The 24980-nt window shown below is 36.3% G+C and overlaps 12 protein-coding genes, 6 non-coding genes and 1 pseudogene, besides 4 other annotated features; 14 read left to right on the top strand and 5 right to left on the bottom strand. All coding sequences in view use genetic code 11, as the record gives it.

Annotated features, from left to right (window-relative positions):
* Nucleotides 1–24980: part of a sequence feature ([JLA]; junction IRA-LSC (circular molecule)) that runs on past both edges of the window.
* On the bottom strand, nt 373–582 carry ZemaCp010 (hypothetical protein). The gene has a single exon. It carries the CDS (start codon nt 580–582, stop codon nt 373–375), a length of 210 nt encoding a protein of 69 aa, NP_043012.1.
* On the top strand, nt 1762–1833 carry trnT. The gene has a single exon. It is a non-coding gene; the product is annotated as a tRNA-Thr (tRNA).
* trnT (tRNA-Thr) lies at nt 1829–1900 on the top strand (annotated as a pseudogene).
* trnE lies at nt 2362–2434 on the top strand. Its single transcript has one exon. It is a non-coding gene; the product is annotated as a tRNA-Glu (tRNA).
* trnY lies at nt 2496–2579 on the top strand. Its single transcript has one exon. It is a non-coding gene; the product is annotated as a tRNA-Tyr (tRNA).
* Nucleotides 2928–3001, top strand: trnD. Its single transcript has one exon. It is a non-coding gene; the product is annotated as a tRNA-Asp (tRNA).
* Nucleotides 4053–4157, top strand: psbM (photosystem II protein M). The gene has a single exon. The coding sequence runs from the start codon at nt 4053–4055 to the stop codon at nt 4155–4157; it is 105 nt and encodes a 34-aa protein (NP_043013.1).
* On the bottom strand, nt 4956–5045 carry petN (cytochrome b6/f complex subunit VIII). Its single transcript has one exon. The coding sequence runs from the start codon at nt 5043–5045 to the stop codon at nt 4956–4958; it is 90 nt and encodes a 29-aa protein (NP_043014.1).
* trnC lies at nt 6000–6070 on the bottom strand. The gene has a single exon. It is a non-coding gene; the product is annotated as a tRNA-Cys (tRNA).
* rpoB (RNA polymerase beta subunit) lies at nt 7343–10570 on the top strand. The gene has a single exon. It carries the CDS (start codon nt 7343–7345, stop codon nt 10568–10570), a length of 3228 nt encoding a protein of 1075 aa, NP_043015.1.
* rpoC1 (RNA polymerase beta' subunit) lies at nt 10608–12659 on the top strand. Its single transcript has one exon. The coding sequence runs from the start codon at nt 10608–10610 to the stop codon at nt 12657–12659; it is 2052 nt and encodes a 683-aa protein (NP_043016.1).
* Nucleotide 12185, top strand, in rpoC1: a sequence difference (conflict).
* Nucleotide 12215, top strand, in rpoC1: a sequence difference (conflict).
* rpoC2 (RNA polymerase beta'' subunit) lies at nt 12858–17441 on the top strand. The gene has a single exon. It carries the CDS (start codon nt 12858–12860, stop codon nt 17439–17441), a length of 4584 nt encoding a protein of 1527 aa, NP_043017.1.
* rps2 (ribosomal protein S2) lies at nt 17733–18443 on the top strand. Its single transcript has one exon. It carries the CDS (start codon nt 17733–17735, stop codon nt 18441–18443), a length of 711 nt encoding a protein of 236 aa, NP_043018.1.
* atpI (ATP synthase CF0 A subunit) lies at nt 18695–19438 on the top strand. The gene has a single exon. The coding sequence runs from the start codon at nt 18695–18697 to the stop codon at nt 19436–19438; it is 744 nt and encodes a 247-aa protein (NP_043019.1).
* Nucleotides 20256–20501, top strand: atpH (ATP synthase CF0 C subunit). Its single transcript has one exon. It carries the CDS (start codon nt 20256–20258, stop codon nt 20499–20501), a length of 246 nt encoding a protein of 81 aa, NP_043020.1.
* On the top strand, nt 20972–22354 carry atpF (ATP synthase CF0 B subunit). One transcript has 2 exons: nt 20972–21116; nt 21948–22354. Exons 1-2 carry the CDS (start codon nt 20972–20974, stop codon nt 22352–22354), a joined length of 552 nt encoding a protein of 183 aa, NP_043021.1.
* On the top strand, nt 22448–23971 carry atpA (ATP synthase CF1 alpha subunit). The gene has a single exon. The coding sequence runs from the start codon at nt 22448–22450 to the stop codon at nt 23969–23971; it is 1524 nt and encodes a 507-aa protein (NP_043022.1).
* trnR lies at nt 24103–24174 on the bottom strand. The gene has a single exon. It is a non-coding gene; the product is annotated as a tRNA-Arg (tRNA).
* rps14 (ribosomal protein S14) lies at nt 24538–24849 on the bottom strand. The gene has a single exon. The coding sequence runs from the start codon at nt 24847–24849 to the stop codon at nt 24538–24540; it is 312 nt and encodes a 103-aa protein (NP_043023.1).
* Nucleotide 24822, top strand: a sequence difference (conflict).

A 24980-nucleotide genomic window follows, 5' to 3' on the forward strand; every position in this document is an offset into this window, starting at 1 on the left:
GTACTTCAATCGCGGACCTTTACTTTAGGATTTAGATAGCCCCTCTCTAGTCTGTAAAATACATCTCTTCTTACCATACCAATAGCGTATGAACCAAATGTATGCATTTCGATTAGGATCTATTCTACGGTTATGACTACAAGGATCATTATTTGTGAGGACGTAAATGTGCCAGACTGTTGTAAGGAATCGTTTAATTATTCCTACAATATATACTAAGAGATATAAAGGCAGTACAGTCCCCATAAATCCCTTTCTTCCTTTTCTTTTTTGTTCAGAATTGAACAAAGAAATTGCGAAAGATGTTTTCTTCCTCCACGTATCATGAAGTGCGAGCCATAGGGAAGGAGTGAGATGACTTTCCAAAATTTTTCATAGACTTCGTCTATCGCTTGAGAGAAGCAACAAAGAGTAATAACTTAAAAAGAAAAGCAGATACGAATCGCTGGTTAGTCGATCCTCTCCATTTCCTAATTTCCTCTCTTCTTTTCCGCTCAATTCTAGTTTATTAGATTCTTGTTTAAAAGAATCAAAGAAGATGAATAGAACTAAGAACACATAAAAAAGAGCATAGAGAACCATTACCAAACGTTCCTCCTAAGAATCATATTGGGTATCTATCCCCTTCCTTTTAACCCTAGGATCGAAAATCTAGAATCCTCCCTTTTCCTAGTGTTCGGAAACGGAAAACCCTGAACCTGGAGGAGTTAGGTATGTAGGATATGCTTTTTATTTTTTGTTGGACAGGCAGTAGTATAATTTTGATACTCTGCAGTATAAATTCGACTCCCAACCCTTTTTTTTAGAATAAAATTGTTGATAAAACTCCAACATAGTTTGTTCCAAATCCACTATAATCCTTGTAGAATAGTCAAGTACCCCATTTCCAAGGGGTACCTGTTGAAAATCGTTTCAACAAATCCGTCCAAAACTTTTTAAGAAAAATGAAAAAGTTTTGAACTCGAAAGTTTTTCCAAAAGATGCCTGCTAAAAATTGTTTCAATCTCTCACCAAAACAGATAAGAAGTATATCACTGAAAATTACTATCCAGCCATAGGGGTATATGAAGAGCGCAAATTCCTTTATACCCCACCCAATTAGAATTAGGGGAAATAAAACATAAATGGAGAAAGTTCTCATCATAAGATCAGCCAATAGAAGAAAAAAGTCCCTAATTCTGCAGAACATTCTGAGCACGTGAAAAGTGAATAGCCTAAAGATAAAAAAAAAGTTTATCATTTTTTTAACAGCAGTTCTTATTGCCCCTTTGGCCTTTTTGGCCCATTGTTGGTATTCCGATTCAACAATTGATACCATATTTGTTCTCTTCTTAACAAAAAAAATGGAACTTCCGGACTTTGGTTTGGTGAGTCGTACGAGATCGTGTTTACATACCTATGAACTTAGCCTCTTCAAGTGTATCCGATATATATAATAATTTTTGGGTGTGTCAATTCTCTGTTCATGTATTTTATTATACATGATATGTATATGTATTTATTTATATAATAATAAATACCTATACTTTGTGCAAGTGATAAGAGATAATATGAAAGATTTTCTTATTTTTCTTAATTTTCTCAAGATTTTAAACCTCGCCATAAATAAACTTCGATATCTCGATCTCGATATATAGAAAAGAAAATCTCTACATATCTCTATATATACATATATTATGTACATTAATATATACATGTAATATGTACATTATGCAGTAGACCCATAATGGTAAATGAAAGTGGCTAATTATTGAATAAAAAGCCCTTTTAACTCAGTGGTAGAGTAATGCCATGGTAAGGCATAAGTCATCGGTTCAAATCCGATAAAGGGCTTTTCGCTTAGTGGTAGAATAATGCCTTGGTAAGACAGAAGTCATCGGTTCGAATCCGATAAAGTACTTTTCTACTAAATTCATTCATTTCTTTTTTGAAAATGTCCCCATTTTTTTTTTTTTTTGCAATTTTATGACTTAGTTTAGTGCGAGATGCCCACATTTTTGGTCTGAACACTAAACGAGCACAGACTTAAAATTACAAAAAAAAATGAAATTGGACTCTTTTTCCTGTTATAGCAATCAATACCTGTACTGAACTAATTTAGATTCCTTTTTATTAGTCTATTCGTATTCTATACCCTTTAAACGAATTTCCTTAACCTTAAAAAGCTTAAAAAGTAGGGGATGATCCGTGAATTAACCTAACCATCAACTAAAAAAAATCCTATGAAAGCATAACAGAAAAGTAGTAAAGACTCTTTTCTTGATCTAGTTCGAAGAGTATATGACAATTCCAAAAAACTGCTCATACTATCATTATAGTATAAAGACCGAGTGGTTGTATATGGTGCTATCGTCTAGTGATGCCCCCATCGTCTAGTGGTTCAGGACATCTCTCTTTCAAGGAGGCAGCGGGTATTCGACTTCCCCTGGGGGTAGGGAGTATTATAAAAAGAGGTTAATCATAGATTATCAAAAAGCCTAGAAAAAATTCTTCCTGGGTCGATGCCCGAGCGGTTAATGGGGACGGACTGTAAATTCGTTGACGATATGTCTACGCTGGTTCAAATCCAGCTCGGCCCAAAAATTTAGGGCTTCGTGAATATGAACTAAATCTATTTTTTTTATGGAAGAAAAAAGATGTATTATCTATAGAAATAAAGGATAAAGAGAAACGGGGAAATTGATTTCTAATCCGTATCTCTCTGATTCTTTGTCTTACAAAGAAAAGACAAAGAAAAGAGCTTTTCTTATGGAAAAGCGGATTATCGTTTATTTTTAGGGATAAAAAATCGCAACATACTAGTTATGCCACTCTCACTATACCCGCATAGGATATGCGGGTATGTAGTATATGATTCGTCTATTTCTTAGAGCACGACAGACGGATCGAATCTTCTATTTAAGAATAGGCATGCCATACACCCCGCAGGGATTGTAGTTCAATTGGTCAGAGCACCGCCCTGTCAAGGCGGAAGCTGCGGGTTCGAGCCCCGTCAGTCCCGAACTAGGGTTCAATGAATGGACAAATTCATCTTTTCTTTTTTCATGGAAATTTTTGATGAAAAAAGGGGGGGGGGGGACAGGAGGCAAGATCAAATATCTATGGGGCACCCTTACTTCACTTTTATTTTTTTGCATTTCTCAGTAAAAAGAGAGCAGTGCAGTATAGAATTTTTTTTGCACTACTTCCGGTTGATAAGGAAAGGCATACATATCATACGTGGATTAGTATAATTTAGGATACTACTCCATTTTTATGATGATACCACCCTCATCTTAACTTCCTATTCGACTCTTATGAAATCGAGTACCGGTATTTTACCGGAATCCATACATAAACCGTATTCGTTTATTGTTAGAGAATGAATTTCATCTAATTAGTTACTTTTTGGGGGTTAAACCGCACCCCTTCCATTTTCTAGTTCCAACTTTGTTTGTGTATATAATTGGAAAGAATCCACCTCATTCTCACTCCATTTGCCGACTCCTTTTTTTATGGATTTGCTCTCATCTTTAGACCCCAAAAAGCGTATATGGATAGTAACCTAATAAAATAAAAACCAAGCAAACGCTCTTTTTCCTAAATTTAAATATGGGATCCTTTTTATTTAAGATCCTCTTTTCTCCATCTCATTTCTACTTCTACTGCTTATTGGGATGTCTATGTGACCCATAGAAAGTTGGTCATATAATACATACATAATTGTATGTATAACTATAAGAAAAAGGAAGTGAAATTGGATAAGATAAGAAAGATTTTGGGTTATACATATAGAAAAGCAAAAGTAGAAAAGAATGAAAAAAGAATAGAGGGGGTTTCGAATCCAATCAAAAAACCTATTTTGGTCTTAGTATGGATAAGAGATCTTCCTATGTTATATTATTCCACTATCCACCATGAATTGATTTGATAGATGCAATATTCATAATATTGAATTGATTCAGTATTATCAGAATGCAAGTCCTCCCCTTGAATTTACAGGATACCCCTTTTTCCTCTCCATGGGATTACATCCCGAGTTATTGTGAAAAAAATAAATAAATAAAGAGGTTATGGAAGTAAATATTCTCGCATTTATTGCTACAGCATTGTTCATTCTAGTTCCTACTGCCTTTTTACTTATTATTTATGTAAAAACAGCCAGTCAAAATGATTAATTGGAATTCCAATTAATCATTGAAGAAATGAAAAAGGGATTAAAGAAAATAAAAAATCCAAGTCTTAAATGAAAGGGTCTGGTTGGAATCATAAAGTTTGGTAGAAAGAACTACATATAGTTTTTTCTACCACACTTTAGATTCTTTCTATTATATTATCTTGAATCTACATAGAATCGATTAGTAGATTGAAATAGTAGTCTAATTCAACTTCTTTTTTCACTGCATCCACTTAATTTCAATCAAGTCAAAATCAAAAAAATCGAAGATAATTCTTCATTGAAAGAATCCAAGGAGGGGGAGAAAAATAATACGAGAATAGACTAGAATAGATTATAGTAAAAGAAAAAAAGTAAAAGGAAAAAACCTACGAATCTTTCATGCTTAAAAAAGGTGCGAGATGCTTCAATCGAGATCCTTCAAAAAAAAAAAAAAAGAACATCAAAATTTTCTAAGAATAAGAAAATAGTATAAATGGAAAATGTGCGATATATTGTGAATAGCTTCGTGTAAGAAAGTCTAATTTTCTTATGTCTAATTTTCTTATGTATAGAACTTCTTTTTACTCAATTTCTAGTAGAAGTTGAAGTTATGAATTACTATAATCGCCCTTTCTATTCTATTATACTGGAATAGAACGACTCTTTCTTACTTTCTTAAAAGAGTTTCTTACAAGAGTGAAACAAAACTAAAGAAAGAGAGAAAAAATAAAGTTTGGCAAAATTATTAATGCAAAACGATCAATTAAAGAAAAGAGTTGATACTACAATTCGACTACTCAATCAATTGGTAGTATCCCTAGAGTCCACTCCTCCCCCATACTACTAGCGAAAGAGAAAATGTAAAGACTACCATTAAAGCAGCCCAAGTGAGACTTACTATATCCATGTAAATTATGTCTCCTATTTCTATGAAAGAATTCTTCTACTATTGATCAATAATCATAGTGGAATCAAGGGTACAGAGTCAAAAGGCCATTCTGCCCTAAGACTATGGATGAATCCGTTAAAGGAATTTACTCCTAACAAATTCTTATATGATTTCTGGTAGAATTGGAGAGCATTAAGTAGAAATATGATACATCGCTCTTTCCCTAAAAAAGAGTAGGGGATGCTCTGAATAGAAGACGCGGGAATAGAGAGATTTTTTCTTTTCGTTTGTTACCTTTTTTATAAGCAAAGGACGTAAGAATACACCATAAAATTAGGATAGATAAATATTTATTGGATACCTAACTTACCCATGTTTATTTTTATTTTTGACCTAAACCCTACTGCTGCCCCGCTTTCTATCTTTCTATGAAAGAGTAAGGAGGTCTTATCCACAATCCAAAAATTGATTTTTGATCAGCCTATTCAATCTAATTCTCGACAGAATCAGTAGCCTTTACTTTAGTGTATGTAGGTAGCATAAGATGTACGAAGTGTATGTAGTAAGATGTACGATAAAGTGTATGTAGTAAGATGTACGATAAATAAAATGTATGATAATTAGGAAGTCTTTCTATTTCTTCGCAAAGTCCCTTCTTCAATCTTAGATTGAAAAAAGAATGCCCCTTAGGGACCTTTGGCTACGAAGATTTCTGACATCTTAGTCTCGTAGTTTTAAATTCCCGAATCGAATCGATTTAAATTAATAAAAGAATAAGGAAACGCTACCTCATCCCTATTGGTAGCCGTTTGGGCCACTGCCCACAAAACAAACCCTAGTTTGAGGGTAGAACTATGGTATGGATTCTCAAAATCCAGTATCGCCAAACCTAGTTACTCTCGTGCCCCAACTTAGGGGGGTACGAATTTGTCGAGTTTGATCAGTACTATAATCCTAAGTATTTTATTGATCAGGCGGCACCCAGATTTGAACTGGGGGTAAAGGATTTGCAGTCCCCTGCCTTACCACTTGGCCATGCCGCCAAAAAATCCGATCTAAAATCGAGAAAAGAGCAAGTATTCATTCACATTTTTTTACTAATTACTAAAACCTTTTTTTCTTTTATCTTGAATCTAATTCTAGTTAGTTTTTTAGAATCTTTTTCAAAATAGTTTCTGCTTTTTTGGATCCAGTTTCGCTTATTCTCCTCGATGGATTCTATCTTAAAACACACATTGCTAACACTAGAAAACTTCCCGCTTCTTTCTATTCTATTGAGATGACAAAGAAGAAAAGAAGAAAAAGTGGATTTCCAGTCGCAGGCTGCAAAATTCAGAACAAATTAGAACCATTAACTATAATATAATAAAATTAGAATATAATAATATAATTAACTATAATATAATAAAATAAAACTATAATATAATAATATAATAAATATAATATTATTATTATTATTTTTTGAATTGCAGTAGTGAACGACTCTTAAATCGGTATTCCCCCCCATTATTTTGAATGGCATAATAAAATAGAATAAGAATAAATGTTTCCCTAATCTGTATATAGGGAAACTCCAGGTCCGAACAGCATTATTATCTACAGATCCCCCTTATGTACATATTCCTATGGGGAATCGTGCTTTAATTTTTCATTGTATTAAATATCTTGAATAAAAAAAAAAAGAGGGAATTTGCTCTGATATAGATTATAGCCAGGCCTTCTTGGCCCACCTAAGTGCAATTACGATAAAAGAAAGGATATGTAGATAGGTGGATAACTAGATTGGCAAGTACTTAAAAAATAAAGTACTTTATCTTTATTTTAGGATTCTACAACGAAATCCTTTATTTTCTAGCAATTCTACTACTACGAAACAAAAAAGACCCTTCAAATTCTTTTTGAAAAAGAAACTAAGCGTGCTATTCTAAATCGTTCTAAAGTCAAACTTTCTAGTGCTTATAAATTCTTATGGCTTTATCCCGTTTCATAGAAAGGAGATAAAACGAGAAATCTTTGCTATCCAATCTTTTTAGAATATCATAAAGTTTCAGTGGCAGAATTTTTTTCTAGGACTGTTTTATCAATTCATTTTTATTCCATTTCAACCCCTGCTAAATTCGAACTTTCGTCGAAATCGTCTCTATTCATATGTATGAAATACATATATGAAATACGTATGTGGAGTTCCCTAGAATTTCATGTGATTCAGTAAACAGAATATGGATTCCATGATTGCTAGATTGATCCGTAGGGATTGATGAAGAGTGAGCTGATAATGGAATTTTTCTTCTATAAATAGGAAACTTAAGATTCAAATGCTCCGGAATGGAAATGAGGGAATGTCCACAATACCCGGATTTAGTCAGATCCAATTCGAGGGATTTTGTAGATTCATTAATCAAGGCTTGGCGGAAGAACTTGAGAAGTTTCCCACAATTAAAGATCCAGATCACGAAATTGCATTTCAATTATTTGCGAAAGGATATCAATTGCTAGAACCCTCGATAAAAGAAAGGAATGCTGTGTATGAATCACTCACCTATTCTTCCGAATTATATGTATCCGCGAGATTAATTTTTGGTTTCGATGTGCAAAAGGAAACCATTTCTATTGGAAACATTCCTATAATGAATTCCTTAGGAACCTTTATAATAAATGGAATATACCGAATTGTGATCAATCAAATATTGCTAAGTCCTGGTATTTACTACCGCTCGGAATTAGACCATAAGGGAATTTCTATATATACCGGGACTATAATATCAGATTGGGGAGGAAGGTCGGAATTAGCAATTGATAAAAAAGAAAGGATATGGGCTCGCGTGAGTAGAAAACAAAAGATATCTATTTTAGTTCTATCATCAGCTATGGGTTCGAATCTAAGAGAAATTTTAGATAATGTTTCCTACCCCGAAATTTTCTTGTCTTTCCCGAATGCTAAGGAGAAGAAGAGGATTGAGTCAAAAGAAAAAGCTATTTTGGAGTTTTATCAACAATTTGCTTGTGTAGGTGGGGACCTGGTATTTTCGGAGTCCTTATGCGAGGAATTACAAAAGAAATTTTTTCAACAAAAATGTGAATTAGGAAGAGTTGGTCGACGAAATATGAATCGGAGACTGAATCTTGATATCCCTCAGAACAATACATTCTTGTTACCACGAGATGTATTGGCCGCTACGGATCATTTGATTGGAATGAAATTTGGAACGGGTATACTTGACGATGACGATATGAATCACTTGAAAAATAAACGTATTCGTTCGGTTGCAGATCTGTTACAAGATCAATTCGGACTGGCTCTTGGCCGTTTACAACATGCGGTTCAAAAAACTATCCGTAGAGTATTCATACGTCAATCGAAACCGACTCCACAAACTTTGGTAACTCCAACTTCAACTTCGATTTTATTAATAACTACTTATGAGACCTTTTTTGGCACATACCCCTTAGCTCAAGTTTTTGATCAAACCAATCCATTGACACAAACGGTTCATGGGCGAAAAGTGAGTTGTTTGGGTCCAGGAGGATTGACGGGGAGAACTGCAAGTTTTCGGAGCCGAGATATTCATCCGAGTCACTATGGGCGTATTTGTCCAATTGACACGTCCGAAGGAATCAATGTTGGACTTACCGGATCGTTAGCTATTCATGCGAGAATTGATCACTGGTGGGGATCTATAGAGAGTCCGTTTTATGAAATATCTGAGAAAGCAAAAGAAAAAAAAGAGAGACAGGTAGTTTATTTATCACCAAATAGAGATGAATATTATATGATAGCAGCAGGAAATTCTTTGTCCTTGAATCAGGGTATTCAGGAAGAACAGGTTGTTCCAGCTAGATACCGTCAAGAATTCCTGACTATTGCATGGGAACAGATTCATGTTAGAAGTATTTTTCCTTTCCAATATTTTTCTATTGGAGGTTCTCTCATTCCTTTTATTGAGCATAATGATGCGAATCGGGCTTTAATGAGTTCTAATATGCAGCGCCAAGCAGTTCCACTTTCTCGGTCCGAGAAGTGCATTGTTGGAACTGGATTGGAACGCCAAACAGCTCTAGATTCGAGGGTTTCCGTTATAGCCCAACGCGAGGGAAAGATCATTTCTAGTGATAGTCACAAGATCCTTTTATCAAGTAGTGGGAAGACCATAAGTATTCCTTTAGTTGCCCATCGGCGCTCTAACAAAAATACTTGTATGCACCAAAAACCTCGGGTTCCGCGGGGTAAATCCATTAAAAAAGGGCAAATTTTAGCGGAGGGAGCAGCTACAGTTGGCGGGGAACTTGCTTTAGGAAAAAACGTTTTAGTAGCTTATATGCCCTGGGAGGGTTACAATTTTGAAGACGCAGTACTAATTAGTGAACGTTTGGTATATGAGGATATTTATACTTCTTTTCACATCCGAAAATATGAAATTCAGACGGATACGACAAGCCAAGGCTCCGCTGAAAAAATCACTAAACAAATACCACATCTAGAAGAACATTTACTTCGCAATTTGGACAGAAATGGAGTTGTAAGGTTGGGATCCTGGGTAGAAACTGGCGATATTTTAGTAGGTAAATTAACGCCTCAGATAGCGAGCGAATCGTCCTATATCGCGGAAGCTGGATTATTACGGGCTATTTTTGGTCTTGAGGTATCCACTTCAAAAGAAACTTCTCTCAAACTACCTATAGGTGGAAGAGGGCGCGTTATCGATGTGAAATGGATCCAGAGGGACCCCTTTGACATAATGGTTCGTGTATATATTTTACAGAAACGTGAAATCAAAGTTGGGGATAAAGTAGCTGGAAGACACGGGAATAAGGGGATCATTTCCAAAATTTTGCCTAGGCAAGATATGCCCTATTTGCAAGATGGAGCACCTGTTGATATGGTCTTCAATCCCTTAGGAGTACCCTCACGAATGAATGTGGGACAAATATTTGAAAGCTCGCTCGGATTAGCAGGGGATCTGCTAAAGAAACATTATAGAATAGCACCCTTTGATGAGAGATATGAGCAAGAGGCTTCAAGAAAACTTGTGTTTTCGGAATTATATGAAGCCAGTAAACAAACAAAAAATCCATGGGTATTTGAACCCGAGTACCCGGGAAAAAGCAGAATATTTGATGGAAGAACAGGAGATCCCTTCGAACAGCCTGTTCTAATAGGGAAGTCCTATATCTTAAAATTAATTCATCAAGTTGATGAGAAAATTCATGGACGTTCTACTGGGCCCTACTCACTTGTTACCCAACAACCCGTTAGAGGAAGAGCCAAGCAAGGGGGACAACGAATAGGAGAAATGGAAGTTTGGGCTTTAGAAGGATTTGGTGTTGCTCATATTTTACAAGAGATACTTACTTATAAATCTGATCATCTTATAGCTCGCCAAGAAATACTTAATGCTACGATCTGGGGAAAAAGAATGCCTAATCACGAGGATCCGCCAGAATCTTTTCGAGTCCTCGTTCGAGAACTACGATCTTTGGCTCTAGAACTGAACCATTTCCTTGTATCTGAGAAGAACTTCCAGGTTAATAGGGAGGATGTTTGATCGGAATAAATATAAATTTTTTTCTTATTTCTATTTTATGATTGACCAATATAAACATAAACAACTTCAAATTGGACTCGTTTCCCCTCAACAAATAAAGGCTTGGGCTAAAAAAATCCTACCTAATGGGGAAGTCGTTGGCGAAGTCACAAGGCCCTCCACTTTTCATTATAAAACCGATAAACCAGAAAAAGATGGATTGTTTTGCGAAAGAATCTTTGGACCCATAAAAAGCGGAATTTGTGCTTGTGGAAACTCTCGAGCGAGCGTACGTGAAAACGAAGACGAAAGATTTTGCCAAAAATGCGGGGTAGAATTTGTTGATTCTCGGATACGAAGATATCAAATGGGATACATCAAACTAGCATGTCCAGTGACTCATGTGTGGTATTTGAAAGGTCTTCCTAGTTATATTGCGAATCTTTTAGATAAACCCCTTAAGAAATTGGAGGGCCTAGTATATGGTGATTTCTCTTTTGCTAGGCCCAGCGCTAAAAAACCTACTTTCTTACGATTACGGGGTTTATTCGAAGATGAAATTTCATCCTGTAACCACAGTATTTCTCCCTTTTTTTCTACCCCAGGCTTTGCAACATTTCGAAATCGGGAAATTGCAACAGGAGCAGGCGCTATTAGAGAACAATTAGCAGATTTAGATTTGCGAATTATTATAGAGAATTCTTTGGTTGAATGGAAGGAATTAGAAGACGAGGGGTATAGTGGAGATGAATGGGAAGATAGAAAAAGACGAATAAGAAAAGTTTTTTTGATTAGACGCATGCAATTGGCGAAACATTTTATTCAAACAAATGTAGAACCAGAATGGATGGTTTTGTGCTTATTACCGGTTCTTCCTCCCGAATTGAGACCCATTGTTTATAGATCTGGGGATAAAGTAGTGACTTCAGATATTAATGAACTTTATAAGAGAGTTATCCGTCGGAACAACAACCTTGCCTATCTATTAAAAAGAAGTGAATTAGCACCAGCAGATTTAGTAATGTGCCAGGAAAAATTGGTACAAGAAGCCGTGGATACACTTCTTGATAGTGGGTCCCGCGGGCAACCGACGAGGGATGGTCACAATAAAGTATACAAATCACTTTCAGATGTAATTGAGGGTAAAGAGGGGAGGTTTCGCGAGACTCTGCTTGGGAAACGGGTCGATTACTCGGGGCGTTCTGTCATTGTTGTGGGTCCTTCGCTTTCATTACATCAATGTGGATTACCTCTAGAGATAGCAATAAAGCTTTTTCAGCTATTTGTAATTCGCGATTTAATCACGAAACGTGCTACTTCTAATGTCAGGATTGCTAAAAGGAAAATTTGGGAAAAGGAACCCATTGTATGGGAAATACTTCAAGAAGTTATGCGGGGACATCCTGTACTGTTGAACAGAGCACCTACCCTGCATAGATTAGGCATACAGGCCTTCCAACCCACTTTAGTAGAGGGACGTACTATTTGTTTACATCCATTAGTGTGTAAGGGTTTCAATGCGGACTTTGATGGGGATCAAATGGCTGTTCACCTACCTTTATCCTTGGAAGCTCAGGCGGAAGCCCGTTTACTTATGTTTTCTCATATGAATCTCCTGTCTCCCGCTATTGGAGATCCTATTTGCGTGCCAACCCAAGACATGCTTATCGGACTTTATGTATTAACGATTGGAAACCGTCTAGGTATTTGTGCAAATAGATATAATAGTTGCGGAAACTCTCCAAATAAAAAAGTAAACTACAATAATAACAATTATTATAAGTATACGAAAGATAAAGAACCCCATTTTTCTAGTTCCTATGATGCACTGGGAGCTTATAGACAAAAACGAATCGGTTTAAACAGTCCCTTGTGGCTCCGATGGAAACTAGATCAACGCATCGTTGGGTCAAGAGAAGTTCCGATTGAAGTTCAATATGAATCTTTTGGGACTTATCATGAGATTTATGCCCACTATCTAGTAGTGGGAAATAGAAAAAAAGAAATCCGTTCTATATACATTCGAACCACTCTTGGTCATATTTCTTTTTATAGAGAAATAGAGGAAGCCATACAAGGATTTAGTCGGGCCTATTCATACACTATCTAAACAAGGAAGTTAGATTCGGCGATGCCTTTCGGGGGGCATTCCGATTTCGCTAGTACCATCTTTTTTGCCGCGCAAATCCAGATTGAGATTGAGGAAAGGGAGTAAATTAAGTTTTCGAATCACTGACTCAGGCCCATTGTCGAATCCTACTCAGCAATTGTCGAATCCTACTCAGCCAAAAAAAGGGGGTACTTATGTATGGCAGAACGGGCCAACCTGGTCTTTCATAATAAAGAGATAGACGGAACTGCTATGAAACGGCTTATTAGCAGATTAATAGATCATTTCGGAATGGGATATACATCCCATATACTGGATCAAATAAAGACTCTGGGCTTCCATCAAGCCACTACTACATCGATTTCTTTAGGAATCGAGGATCTTTTAACAATACCCTCTAAAGGATGGTTAGTCCAAGACGCGGAACAACAGAGTTTTCTTTTGGAGAAACACTATTATTATGGAGCTATACACGCGGTAGAAAAATTACGCCAATCCGTTGAGATATGGTATGCTACAAGTGAATATTTGAAACAAGAAATGAATTCGAATTTTCGAATAACGGATCCTTCTAATCCAGTCTATCTAATGTCTTTTTCAGGAGCCAGAGGAAATGCATCTCAGGTACACCAATTAGTAGGTATGAGAGGGTTAATGGCGGATCCTCAAGGACAAATGATTCATTTACCTATTCAAAGCAATTTACGCGAGGGACTTTCTTTGACAGAATATATAATTTCCTGCTACGGAGCCCGAAAAGGGGTTGTAGATACTGCTGTACGAACAGCGGATGCTGGCTATCTTACACGTAGACTTGTTGAAGTAGTTCAACATATTATTGTGCGTAGAAGAGATTGTGGTACTATCCAAGGTATTTCTGTGAGTCCTCAAAATGGGATGACGGAAAAACTTTTTGTCCAAACACTAATTGGTCGTGTATTAGCAGACGATATATATATTGGTTCACGATGCATTGCTTCTCGAAATCAAGATATTGGAATTGGATTAGTCAATCGATTCATAACTGCCTTTCGAGCACAACCGTTTCGAGCACAACCAATATATATTAGAACCCCCTTTACTTGCCGGAGCACATCTTGGATCTGTCAATTATGTTATGGGCGGAGTCCCACTCATGGGGATCTGGTCGAATTGGGGGAAGCTGTAGGTATTATTGCGGGTCAATCAATTGGGGAGCCGGGGACTCAATTAACATTAAGAACTTTTCATACTGGTGGAGTATTCACAGGGGGTACTGCCGACCTTATACGATCCCCCTCGAATGGAAAAATCCAATTCAATGAGGATTTGGTTCACCCCACACGTACCCGTCATGGGCAGCCTGCTTTTCTATGCTATATAGACTTGCATGTAACTATTCAGAGTCAGGATATTCTACATAGTGTGAATATTCCGTTAAAAAGCTTGATTCTAGTGCAAAATGATCAATATGTAGAATCTGAACAAGTAATTGCGGAGATTCGTGCCGGAACGTCCACTTTGCATTTTAAAGAAAAGGTACAAAAGCATATTTATTCCGAATCAGACGGGGAAATGCACTGGAGTACTGATGTTTACCATGCGCCCGAATATCAATATGGTAATCTTCGTCGATTACCAAAAACAAGCCATTTATGGATATTGTCAGTAAGTATGTGCAGATCCAGTATAGCATCTTTTTCGCTGCACAAGGATCAAGATCAAATGAATACTTATTCTTTTTCTGTTGATGGAAGATATATCTTTGACTTCTCAATGGCTAATGATCAAGTAAGCCATAGACTGTTGGATACTTTTGGTAAAAAAGATAGAGAAATTCTTGATTATTTAACGCCAGATCGAATCGTGTTCAACGGTCATTGGAATTGTTTCTATCCTTCCATTCTTCAAGATAATTCAGATTTGTTGGCGAAAAAGCGAAGAAATAGGCTCGTCGTTCCATTACAATATCATCAAGAACAAGAAAAAGAGCGAATATCCTGTTTGGGTATTTCAATGGAAATACCCTTTATGGGTGTTTTACGTAGAAATACTATTTTTGCTTATTTTGACGATCCACGATACAGAAAAGATAAAAGGGGTTCAGGAATTGTTAAATTTAGATATAGGACCCTGGAGGAAGAATATCGGACCCAAGAGGAAGAGTATAGGACTCGAGAGGAAGAATATCGGACTCGAGAGGAAGACTCAGAAGACGAATATGAGAGCCCAGAGAACAAATATAGGACCCGAGAGGGAGAGGGCGAATATAAAATCCTAGAAGACGAATATAGGACTCTAGAGGACGAATATGAAACCCTAGAAGATGAATATGGGATCCTAGAGGACGAATATAGGACTCTAGAGAAAGACTCAGAGGAAGAATATGGGAGCCTAGAGAACAAATATAGGACTCGAGAGGGAGAGGGCGAATATGAAATCCTAGAGGAAGAATCAGAAGAAGAATATGGGAGCTCTGAAGATGGCTCAGAGAAGGAATATGGGACTTTAGAAGAAGACTCAGAAGAAGACTCAGAGGAAGACTCAGAAGACGAATATGGGAGCCCGGAGGAAGATTCTATCTTAAAAAAAGAGGGTTTTATTGAGCATCGAGGAACAAAAGAATTTAGTCTAAAATACCAAAAAGAAGTAGATCGGTTTTTTTTCATTCTTCAAGAACTGCATATCTTGCCGAGATCCTCATCCCTAAAGGTACTTGACAATAGTATTATTGGAGTCGATACACAACTCACAAAAAATACAAGAAGTCGACTAGGTGGATTGGTCCGAGTGAAGAGAAAAAAAAGCCATACAGAACTCAAAATCTTTTCCGGAGATATTCATTTTCCTGAAGAGGCGGATAAGATATTAGGTGGCAGTTTGATACCACCAGAAAGAGAAAAAAAAGATTCTAAGGAATCAAAAAAAAGGAAAAATTGGGTTTATGTTCAACGGAAAAAATTTCTCAAAAGCAAGGAAAAGTATTTTGTTTCGGTTCGACCTGCAGTCGCATATGAAATGGACGAAGGGATAAATTTAGCAACACTTTTCCCGCAGGATCTCCTGCAAGAAGAGGATAATCTCCAACTTCGACTTGTCAATTTTATTTCTCATGAAAATAGCAAGTTAACTCAAAGAATTTATCACACGAATAGTCAATTCGTTCGAACTTGCTTAGTAGTGAATTGGGAACAAGAAGAAAAAGAGGGAGCTCGTGCTTCTCTTGTTGAGGTAAAAACAAATGATCTAATTCGCGATTTCCTAAGAATTGAGTTAGTCAAGTCTACTATTTTGTATACACGAAGAAGGTATGATAGGACAAGTGTAGGATTGATTCCCAATAATAGGTTAGATCGCAACAATACCAATTCCTTTTATTCCAAGGCGAAGATTCAATCACTTAGCCAACATCAAGAAGTTATTGGCACCTTGTTGAATCGAAATAAAGAATATCCATCTTTGATGATTTTGTTGGCATCCAACTGTTCTCGAATTGGTTTATTCAAGAATTCTAAATATCCCAATGCGGTAAAAGAATCGAATCCTAGAATTCCTATTCGAGATATTTTTGGGCTCTTAGGCGTTATTGTACCTAGTATATCGAATTTTTCTTCATCTTACTATTTATTAACGCATAATCAGATCTTGTTAAAAAAATACTTGTTCCTTGACAATTTGAAACAAACCTTACAAGTACTTCAAGGACTTAAATACTCTTTAATAGACGAAAATAAAAGGATTTCGAATTTTGACAGTAACATCATGTTGGAGCCATTCCATTTGAATTGGCACTTTCTCCATCATGACTCATGGGAAGAGACATTGGCAATAATTCACCTTGGACAATTTATTTGTGAAAATTTATGTCTATTTAAATTACACATAAAAAAATCTGGTCAAATTTTCATTGTTAATATGGACTCCTTTGTTCTAAGAGCAGCTAAGCCTTATTTGGCCACTATAGGAGCAACTGTTCATGGTCATTATGGAAAAATCCTTTACAAAGGAGATAGGTTAGTTACGTTTATATATGAAAAATCGAGATCCAGTGATATAACGCAAGGTCTTCCAAAAGTAGAACAAATCTTCGAAGCGCGTTCAATTGATTCACTATCGCCGAATCTCGAAAGGAGAATTGAGGATTGGAATGAACGTATACCAAGAATTCTTGGGGTTCCCTGGGGATTCTTGATTGGAGCTGAGCTAACCATAGCCCAAAGTCGTATCTCTTTGGTTAATAAGATCCAAAAGGTTTATCGATCCCAAGGGGTACAGATCCATAATAGACATATAGAGATTATTATACGCCAAGTAACATCAAAAGTAAGGGTTTCCGAAGATGGAATGTCTAATGTTTTTTTACCTGGGGAATTAATAGGACTATTGCGAGCGGAACGAGCAGGGCGGGCTTTAGATGAATCGATCTATTATCGGGCAATCTTATTGGGAATAACAAGGGCTTCCCTGAATACCCAAAGTTTCATATCTGAAGCAAGTTTTCAAGAAACTGCTCGAGTTTTAGCAAAAGCTGCCCTACGAGGTCGTATTGATTGGTTGAAAGGTCTGAAAGAAAACGTAGTTCTGGGGGGGATTATACCTGTTGGTACCGGATTCCAAAAATTTGTGCATCGTTCCCCACAAGACAAGAACCTTTATTTAGAAATTCAAAAAAAAAATCTATTCGCGTCGGAAATGAGAGATATTTTGTTTCTCCATACAGAATTAGTTTCTTCTGATTCTGACGTAACAAACAATTTCTATGAAACATCAGAGACCCCGTTTACCCCTATTTATACGATTTAAGTATACATAAAGCAATTTTTTTTACTTTAATTTAAACTATACTTTTGACCTTAGAATGCTAACAGGTCTGATTTTCGATTTTGTACTTAAATTTAAATTGTATTTTAATAAGTAAAAGAAGTCAGTTAATTCATTAAGGCTATGTTTATACCGTGTATCAATGGTCAAGAAGGTTCCATTGGAACAATTATTATTTATTTCAAGCTATTTCGGCTCTTTCTTAATCTTCAAAAAGAAATGAATTCCGTAATGGTAACACGAAAAAAGAAAAAAAAAGGAAGTGTGGAAAAAATGACAAGAAGATATTGGAACATCAATTTGAAAGAGATGATAGAAGCGGGAGTTCATTTTGGTCATGGTATTAAGAAATGGAATCCCAAAATGGCCCCTTACATCTCGGCAAAGCGTAAAGGTACTCATATTACAAATCTTGCTAGAACAGCTCGTTTTTTATCAGAAGCTTGTGATTTAGTTTTTGATGCAGCAAGTCAGGGAAAAAGCTTCTTAATTGTTGGTACCAAAAAAAGAGCAGCGGATTTAGTAGCATCAGCTGCAATAAGGTCTCGTTGTCATTATGTTAATAAAAAGTGGTTCAGCGGTATGTTAACGAATTGGTCGATTACCAAAACTAGACTTTCTCAATTTAGAGACTTAAGAGCAGAAGAAAAAATGGGAAAATTCCACCATCTCCCAAAAAGAGATGCGGCAATCTTAAAGAGAAAATTATCTACCTTGCAAAGATATCTCGGCGGGATCAAATATATGACGAGGTTGCCTGACATTGTGATCGTCCTTGATCAGCAAAAAGAGTATATAGCTCTTCAGGAATGTGCCATTTTGGGGATTCCTACTATTTCTTTAGTCGATACAAATTGTGACCCAGATCTTGCGAATATATCGATTCCTGCCAACGATGACACTATGACTTCAATTCGATTAATTCTTAACAAATTAGTATTTGCAATTTCTGAGGGCCGTTCTCTCTATATAAGAAATCGTTGAGTTAAGAAGAATAGTGAATTCTTGAGCAACTGCGTAGATTTATAGGATTAATTACTATTCTTTTTTGTTTTGCATAGATAAAAGAAGGGAAATATTGATATATATTAGAGGGTATTGATATATATTATGATCTGATGTGATTTCTTGGTATATTAAATATAAGATTAATACTTCAAGTTGCTGAGTTGAGAAAGAGATGCTTGAATCAAAAGAATTCCTTTTTTGAAGTTCAATTTTTATCAGAGGACAATATGAATATTACACCATGTTCCATTAAAACACTCAAGGGGTTATATGATATATCGGGTGTAGAAGTAGGGCAACACTTCTATTGGCAAATAGGAGGTTTCCAAATTCATGCCCAAGTACTCATCACTTCTTGGGTCGTAATTACTATTTTGCTAGGTTCAGTTATCATAGCTGTTCGGAATCCACAAACCATCCCGACCGATGGTCAGAATTTCTTCGAATATGTCCTTGAGTTTATTCGAGACTTGAGCAAAACTCAGATTGGAGAAGAATATGGTCCCTGGGTTCCCTTTATTGGAACTATGTTCCTTTTTATTTTTGTTTCGAATTGGTCAGGTGCTCTTTTACCTTGGAAAATTATAGAGTTACCCCATGGGGAATTAGCAGCGCCCACGAATGATATAAATACTACTGTTGCTTTAGCTTTACTAACATCAGCGGCATATTTTTATGCGGGTCTTAGCAAAAAAGGATTGAGTTATTTCGAAAAATATATTAAACCAACCCCAATCCTTTTACCTATTAACATCCTAGAAGATTTCACAAAACCATTATCACTTAGTTTTCGACTTTTCGGAAATATATTGGCGGATGAATTAGTCGTTGTTGTTCTTGTTTCTTTAGTCCCCTTAGTAGTCCCTATACCGGTCATGTTTCTTGGATTATTTACAAGCGGTATTCAAGCTCTTATTTTTGCAACGTTAGCCGCAGCCTATATAGGTGAATCCATGGAAGGTCATCATTGAATTAACTAGTTTTTGAAATAGTCTTTCTTTTTTTAGCTTAGCCCAATTCATGCATGATTCCGGATAATCCTCTTAGTTGGAAAACTAAATAGTTCGAAAGGCGTATGAATATACAACCTAGAGTTGTAGGAGAGAGAATAGACTATATTATGGAAGAGGTAAAGTATATATGCATTCAGGGGGGCCAAGTCAGGTTAGATCTATATCTTTAATGCCTATAAGACAGTCATCTTTTATGTGGCTTTCTAAAGAATGATTTTAGAATCGGATTCAATAGAAAATGAGAAAATAGGCAAACAAAATAGAAGAAACAAATGTATATGGGATTTTTTTTATTCCTAAGTTAGATTCATTATCTAATCCGATATATAGAATTCCCTTCTATATGGAACTGGATTCCATATCTAGTTCTATGCAGCATATTGTTATCAATTGTATATCTTGATTTGATTCCTATTGGATTTGGATTAGTTCGATTTCAATAGGGGTTCTTCCTGTATTTCGTCTTTTATTATGTTAGATGAAGGGGAAAAAATGGGAACTCAAAGATATCGAAGAGTCAAAAAAAGGATGGAATAAAAGAGTGATTGGTTGAAAAGAAAGAGAAATAGAATAATGAGAATCATATGGATTTACACAAACCTCTAATGATTAGAAACTAAAAACGAGATCTCGAAGTAATTCGAACGATTTCGATTATCATTTATTTGTACTTATTAGTTACTTCTACCCGATAGAGCTTAGAAGTTGGAAGTAATAATTTCTTGGTTGATTGTATCCTTAACCATTTCTTTTTTTTTGACACGAGGAACTCATCATGAATCCACTAATTGCTGCTGCTTCCGTTATTGCTGCTGGATTGGCCGTAGGGCTTGCTTCTATTGGGCCCGGAGTTGGTCAAGGTACTGCTGCAGGACAAGCTGTAGAAGGTATTGCGAGACAGCCAGAAGCAGAAGGTAAAATAAGAGGTACTTTATTGCTTAGTCTAGCTTTTATGGAAGCTTTAACAATTTATGGACTGGTTGTGGCACTAGCGCTTTTATTTGCGAACCCTTTTGTTTAATCCTAAAAAAGAAAATGAGTCCTTTAGATTAGATACTTTTTTCTTTTTTTAGTACATTGGCATTTGCTTATGTAATCCTAAGTATATCAATACTTTACTTTACGCCTATTTATTATATTATTTCTTTTTTATATTATTCCGGAAATTTTGTATTTATCGGGACAGACAATACCCTAGGAACCCCAAGAAGGGCTGATTTGAGCATGATCAATTTAGAGGATATGCTCGCCCTCTTCCTTCCCGTCCTTAGTTTAGGACAGTGGAAAGTATTTTTCCTTTTATTTTAGGAATTTTGGGAACATTTCAACAAAGGAGATCTTTCACAGGTCAAACGAGACCTAAGACTTAATCTAAAAGAAATTATTAGATTGAATCTATTTGCATTAAAAAAACCGATCAAAAAAGGACGAGCGAAGTAAGTAATCGAAAAACTTTCTTCTTTGTTCGTCCTATCTATAAGAGGAGAGCATATGAAAAATGTAACCCATTCTTTTGTTTTTTTAGCTCACTGGCCATTCGCTGGGAGTTTCGGGCTTAATACCGATATTTTAGCAACAAATCTAATAAATCTAACTGTAGTGGTTGGTGTATTGATTTTTTTTGGAAAGGGAGTGTGTGCGAGTTGTCTATTTCAAGAATAGATTGGATCTATCCGGCTGCACTTTAGAATATTTTTAGTATTTTTTTTGATAAATAAGAAAAGGTGCACGATCTCGACGAATTACTTCTGAATAACTTCAGAAATCATATGGAAGAACCATAGCATTTCGCGATTCATTGGTAAATTTACTTTGATTCTCTATAGACCAATAATGTGAGACCATTAACACGGTTAAAGCTAAAACTGCTTGAAGTCCGGGCAAAAAGGGGTACTCTTTCTACAACTACATTAGTATTAGTCTCGAAATGCTTTAAACGGGAAATAGCTAGTGTAGAATTTATCTGATATAGAACACTCATATCGATAAAATAGTTTGAACTATTTACTAGAAGGGCACGCAGCCCTTTTTCCAATGCCAAATCGACGACCTATGTATAAAAAAAAGAGAAATTTTTTGGATTTGAAGAAAAAATAAAAGGAATTCTATCAATTTTTATTTTCCATTTATTTAGTTAGTTTTTCTTAATGAAATTGAAATTATTAACTAACAGAGCAAACACAAATAAAGAAACAACTTTGCTGACCATGATAGATTTTTATCTAGTTGGAAGAGTCCTCTTAATATTCATCTAGTCTTATATAAGTTTGGGTATATAGAAATACAAACAGAAAAGAGAGGATAGAGGATAGGCTCATTACATAAAAAAAAGATATGGAAATAGCCATAATACATAACAAAAAAGAAAAAAAGGAGCGGGAGAGCCAAATGAATCGAAAGATTCATGTTTGGTTCGGGAAGAGATCATAAAAATTGTAAACTTAATAGCAAGATAATCTACTTTCATTAAAAGATTTATTAGATAATCGAAAACAGAGGATTTTAAGTACTATTCGAAATTCGGAAGAATTGCGTAAAGGGACCCTTGAACAACTCGAAAAAGCTCGTATTCGATTACAGAAAGTCGAACTGGAAGCAGATGAGTATCGAATGAATGGATACTCTGAAATAGAACGAGAAAAAGAAAATTTGATTAATGCTACTTCTATTAGTTTGGAACAATTAGAAAAGTCTAAAAACGAAACCCTTTATTTTGAAAAACAAAGGGCGATGAATCAGGTCCGACAACAGGGTTTCCAACAAGCTGTACAAGGAGCTCTAGGAACTCTGAATAGTTGTTTGAATACCGAGTTACATTTCCGTACGATTCGTGCTAATATTGGCATTCTCGGGGCCATAGAATGGAAGAGATAATTCAATTTATTAGGTTTTGAACTTCTACTTTTGTTTAGAATTTAGGCATTATTTTTCCCTTGCTTCCAAAAAAAAAAAATTAAAGAAACACTAATGGCAACCCTTCGAGTCGACGAAATTAATAAAATTCTCCGCGAACGTATTGAACAATATAATAGGAAAGTAGGGATTGAGAATATCGGTCGCGTAGTGCAAGTGGGGGATGGGATTGCTCGTATTATAGGTCTTGGTGAAATAATGTCAGGTGAATTAGTCGAATTTGCAGAAGGGACGAGAGGTATTGCTCTGAATTTGGAATCTAAAAATGTTGGGATTGTATTAATGGGCGATGGGTTGATGATACAAGAGGGAAGTTTTGTAAAAGCAACAGGAAGAATTGCTCAGATACCCGTGAGCGAGGCTTACTTGGGTCGTGTTATAAATGCTCTCGCTAAACCTATTGATGGGAGAGGCGAAATTGTCGCTTCAGAATCTCGCTTAATTGAATCTCCTGCTCCGGGTATAATTTCTAGGCGTTCCGTATATGAACCCCTTCAAACAGGGCTTATTGCTATCGATTCGATGATCCCCATAGGGCGCGGTCAGCGAGAGTTAATTATTGGGGACAGACAGACTGGCAAAACAGCAGTAGCCACAGATACAATTCTCAATCAAAAAGGTCAAGATGTAATATGTGTTTATGTAGCTATCGGTCAAAGAGCATCCTCCGTGGCTCAAGTAGTAACTACTTTCCACGAAGAGGGGGCCATGGAATACACTATTGTAGTAGCTGAAATGGCGGATTCACCCGCTACATTACAATATCTCGCTCCTTATACGGGAGCAGCCCTGGCTGAGTATTTTATGTACCGCGAACGGCATACCTTAATAATTTATGATGATCTCTCCAAACAGGCACAAGCTTATCGCCAAATGTCCCTTCTATTAAGAAGACCTCCCGGCCGCGAAGCTTATCTAGGGGATGTTTTTTATTTGCATTCACGCCTTTTAGAAAGAGCCGCTAAATTAAATTCTCTTTTAGGCGAAGGGAGTATGACCGCTTTACCAATAGTGGAGACTCAATCTGGAGACGTTTCCGCCTATATTCCTACTAATGTAATTTCAATTACAGATGGACAAATATTCTTATCCGCGGATCTATTCAATGCCGGAATTCGACCTGCTATTAATGTGGGTATTTCAGTTTCCAGAGTAGGATCCGCAGCTCAAATTAAAGCCATGAAACAAGTAGCTGGCAAATCAAAATTGGAACTAGCTCAATTCGCAGAATTACAAGCCTTTGCACAATTCGCCTCCGCTCTGGATAAAACAAGTCAGAATCAATTGGCAAGGGGTCGACGATTACGGGAATTGCTTAAACAATCCCAATCAAACCCTCTCCCAGTGGAAGAGCAGGTAGCTACTATTTATACCGGAACGAGAGGATATCTTGATTCGTTAGAAATTGAACAGGTAAAGAAATTTCTGGATGAGTTACGTAAACACCTAAAAGATACTAAACCTCAATTCCAAGAAATTATATCTTCTAGTAAGACATTCACCGAGCAAGCAGAAACCCTTTTGAAGGAAGCTATTCAGGAACAGCTTGAACGGTTTTCCCTTCAGGAACAAACATAAATATAGCATGTCTACTCTTATTAGTATAACTCGTGTTAGTAGAAGAGGAATCAAAGATTTTTCATTTGAATCATGCAAATTTTTTTTTTCGTTTTTAGTATAGTTATTTAAAGAATAGATAGAAAAAAGATTGCGTCCAATAGGATTTGAACCTATACCAAAGGTTTAGAAGACCTCTGTCCTATCCATTAGACAATGGACGCTTCTCTTTCTTATTTTATTCTTTCTTTTTTATATTTCAGAGAAATAATAAAAAACTGTTAGACCGAAACTCTTTTAGGAAAGAAAAACAAATCCATATACCATATACAAATGGATGATACATATATCATAAAGAAGGAATATGGAGCAGGTAGTCAGTATCGAACCCGTAACCCCAAGGTTATGAGCTTTGTGAGCTACCAAACTGCTCCACCTTCTTAGCGGGAAACTAGTGGGTTGGATAGGCCCCTCTACCATATCTATACAAATAGAATAGTCCATTTATACAGAATGGTAAAGAGGGCTCTTCTACGATCATCAATTCGAGAAAACCATACAAATATGAAAGAAAGGGTATTTTATCCTTACCAACTGGATCTTGTTGCACCCGGTAACAAACATGCATAAACCATTTCTCGAAGTATGTGTCCGGATAGCCCAAAGTCTCGATAGTTAGCTCTAGGTCTTCCGGTTAAAAAACAACGTCGATGAAGGCGTGTAGGTGCACTATTACGTGGTAGGGATTGCAATTTTTCTTGCATTTTTGTTTTTTCGCTCAAACTCAAAGGGGAAACTTTGCTTCTTATCTTTTTTTTTGAGGATCGACGAATCAAATGATATTTTTGTTCTAATTTCTGCCGCTTCTTCTCCCTCTGAATCAAACTTTTTTTTGCCATAATGTGCCGTTCCTATTATTACCAAGTATATGGTTCTAATCCTAGATAGAAAAATAAATAGCAAAAATCTAAAAAGGCGGATCCTCCCTCTCCATCAAGAGTAATGAACTGGGTTCTGATACAGTACAAAA

Source organism: Zea mays, chloroplast (assembly GCF_902167145.1).
Source record: "Zea mays chloroplast, complete genome".
NCBI classification, from domain to species: Eukaryota; Viridiplantae; Streptophyta; class Magnoliopsida; order Poales; family Poaceae; genus Zea; species Zea mays.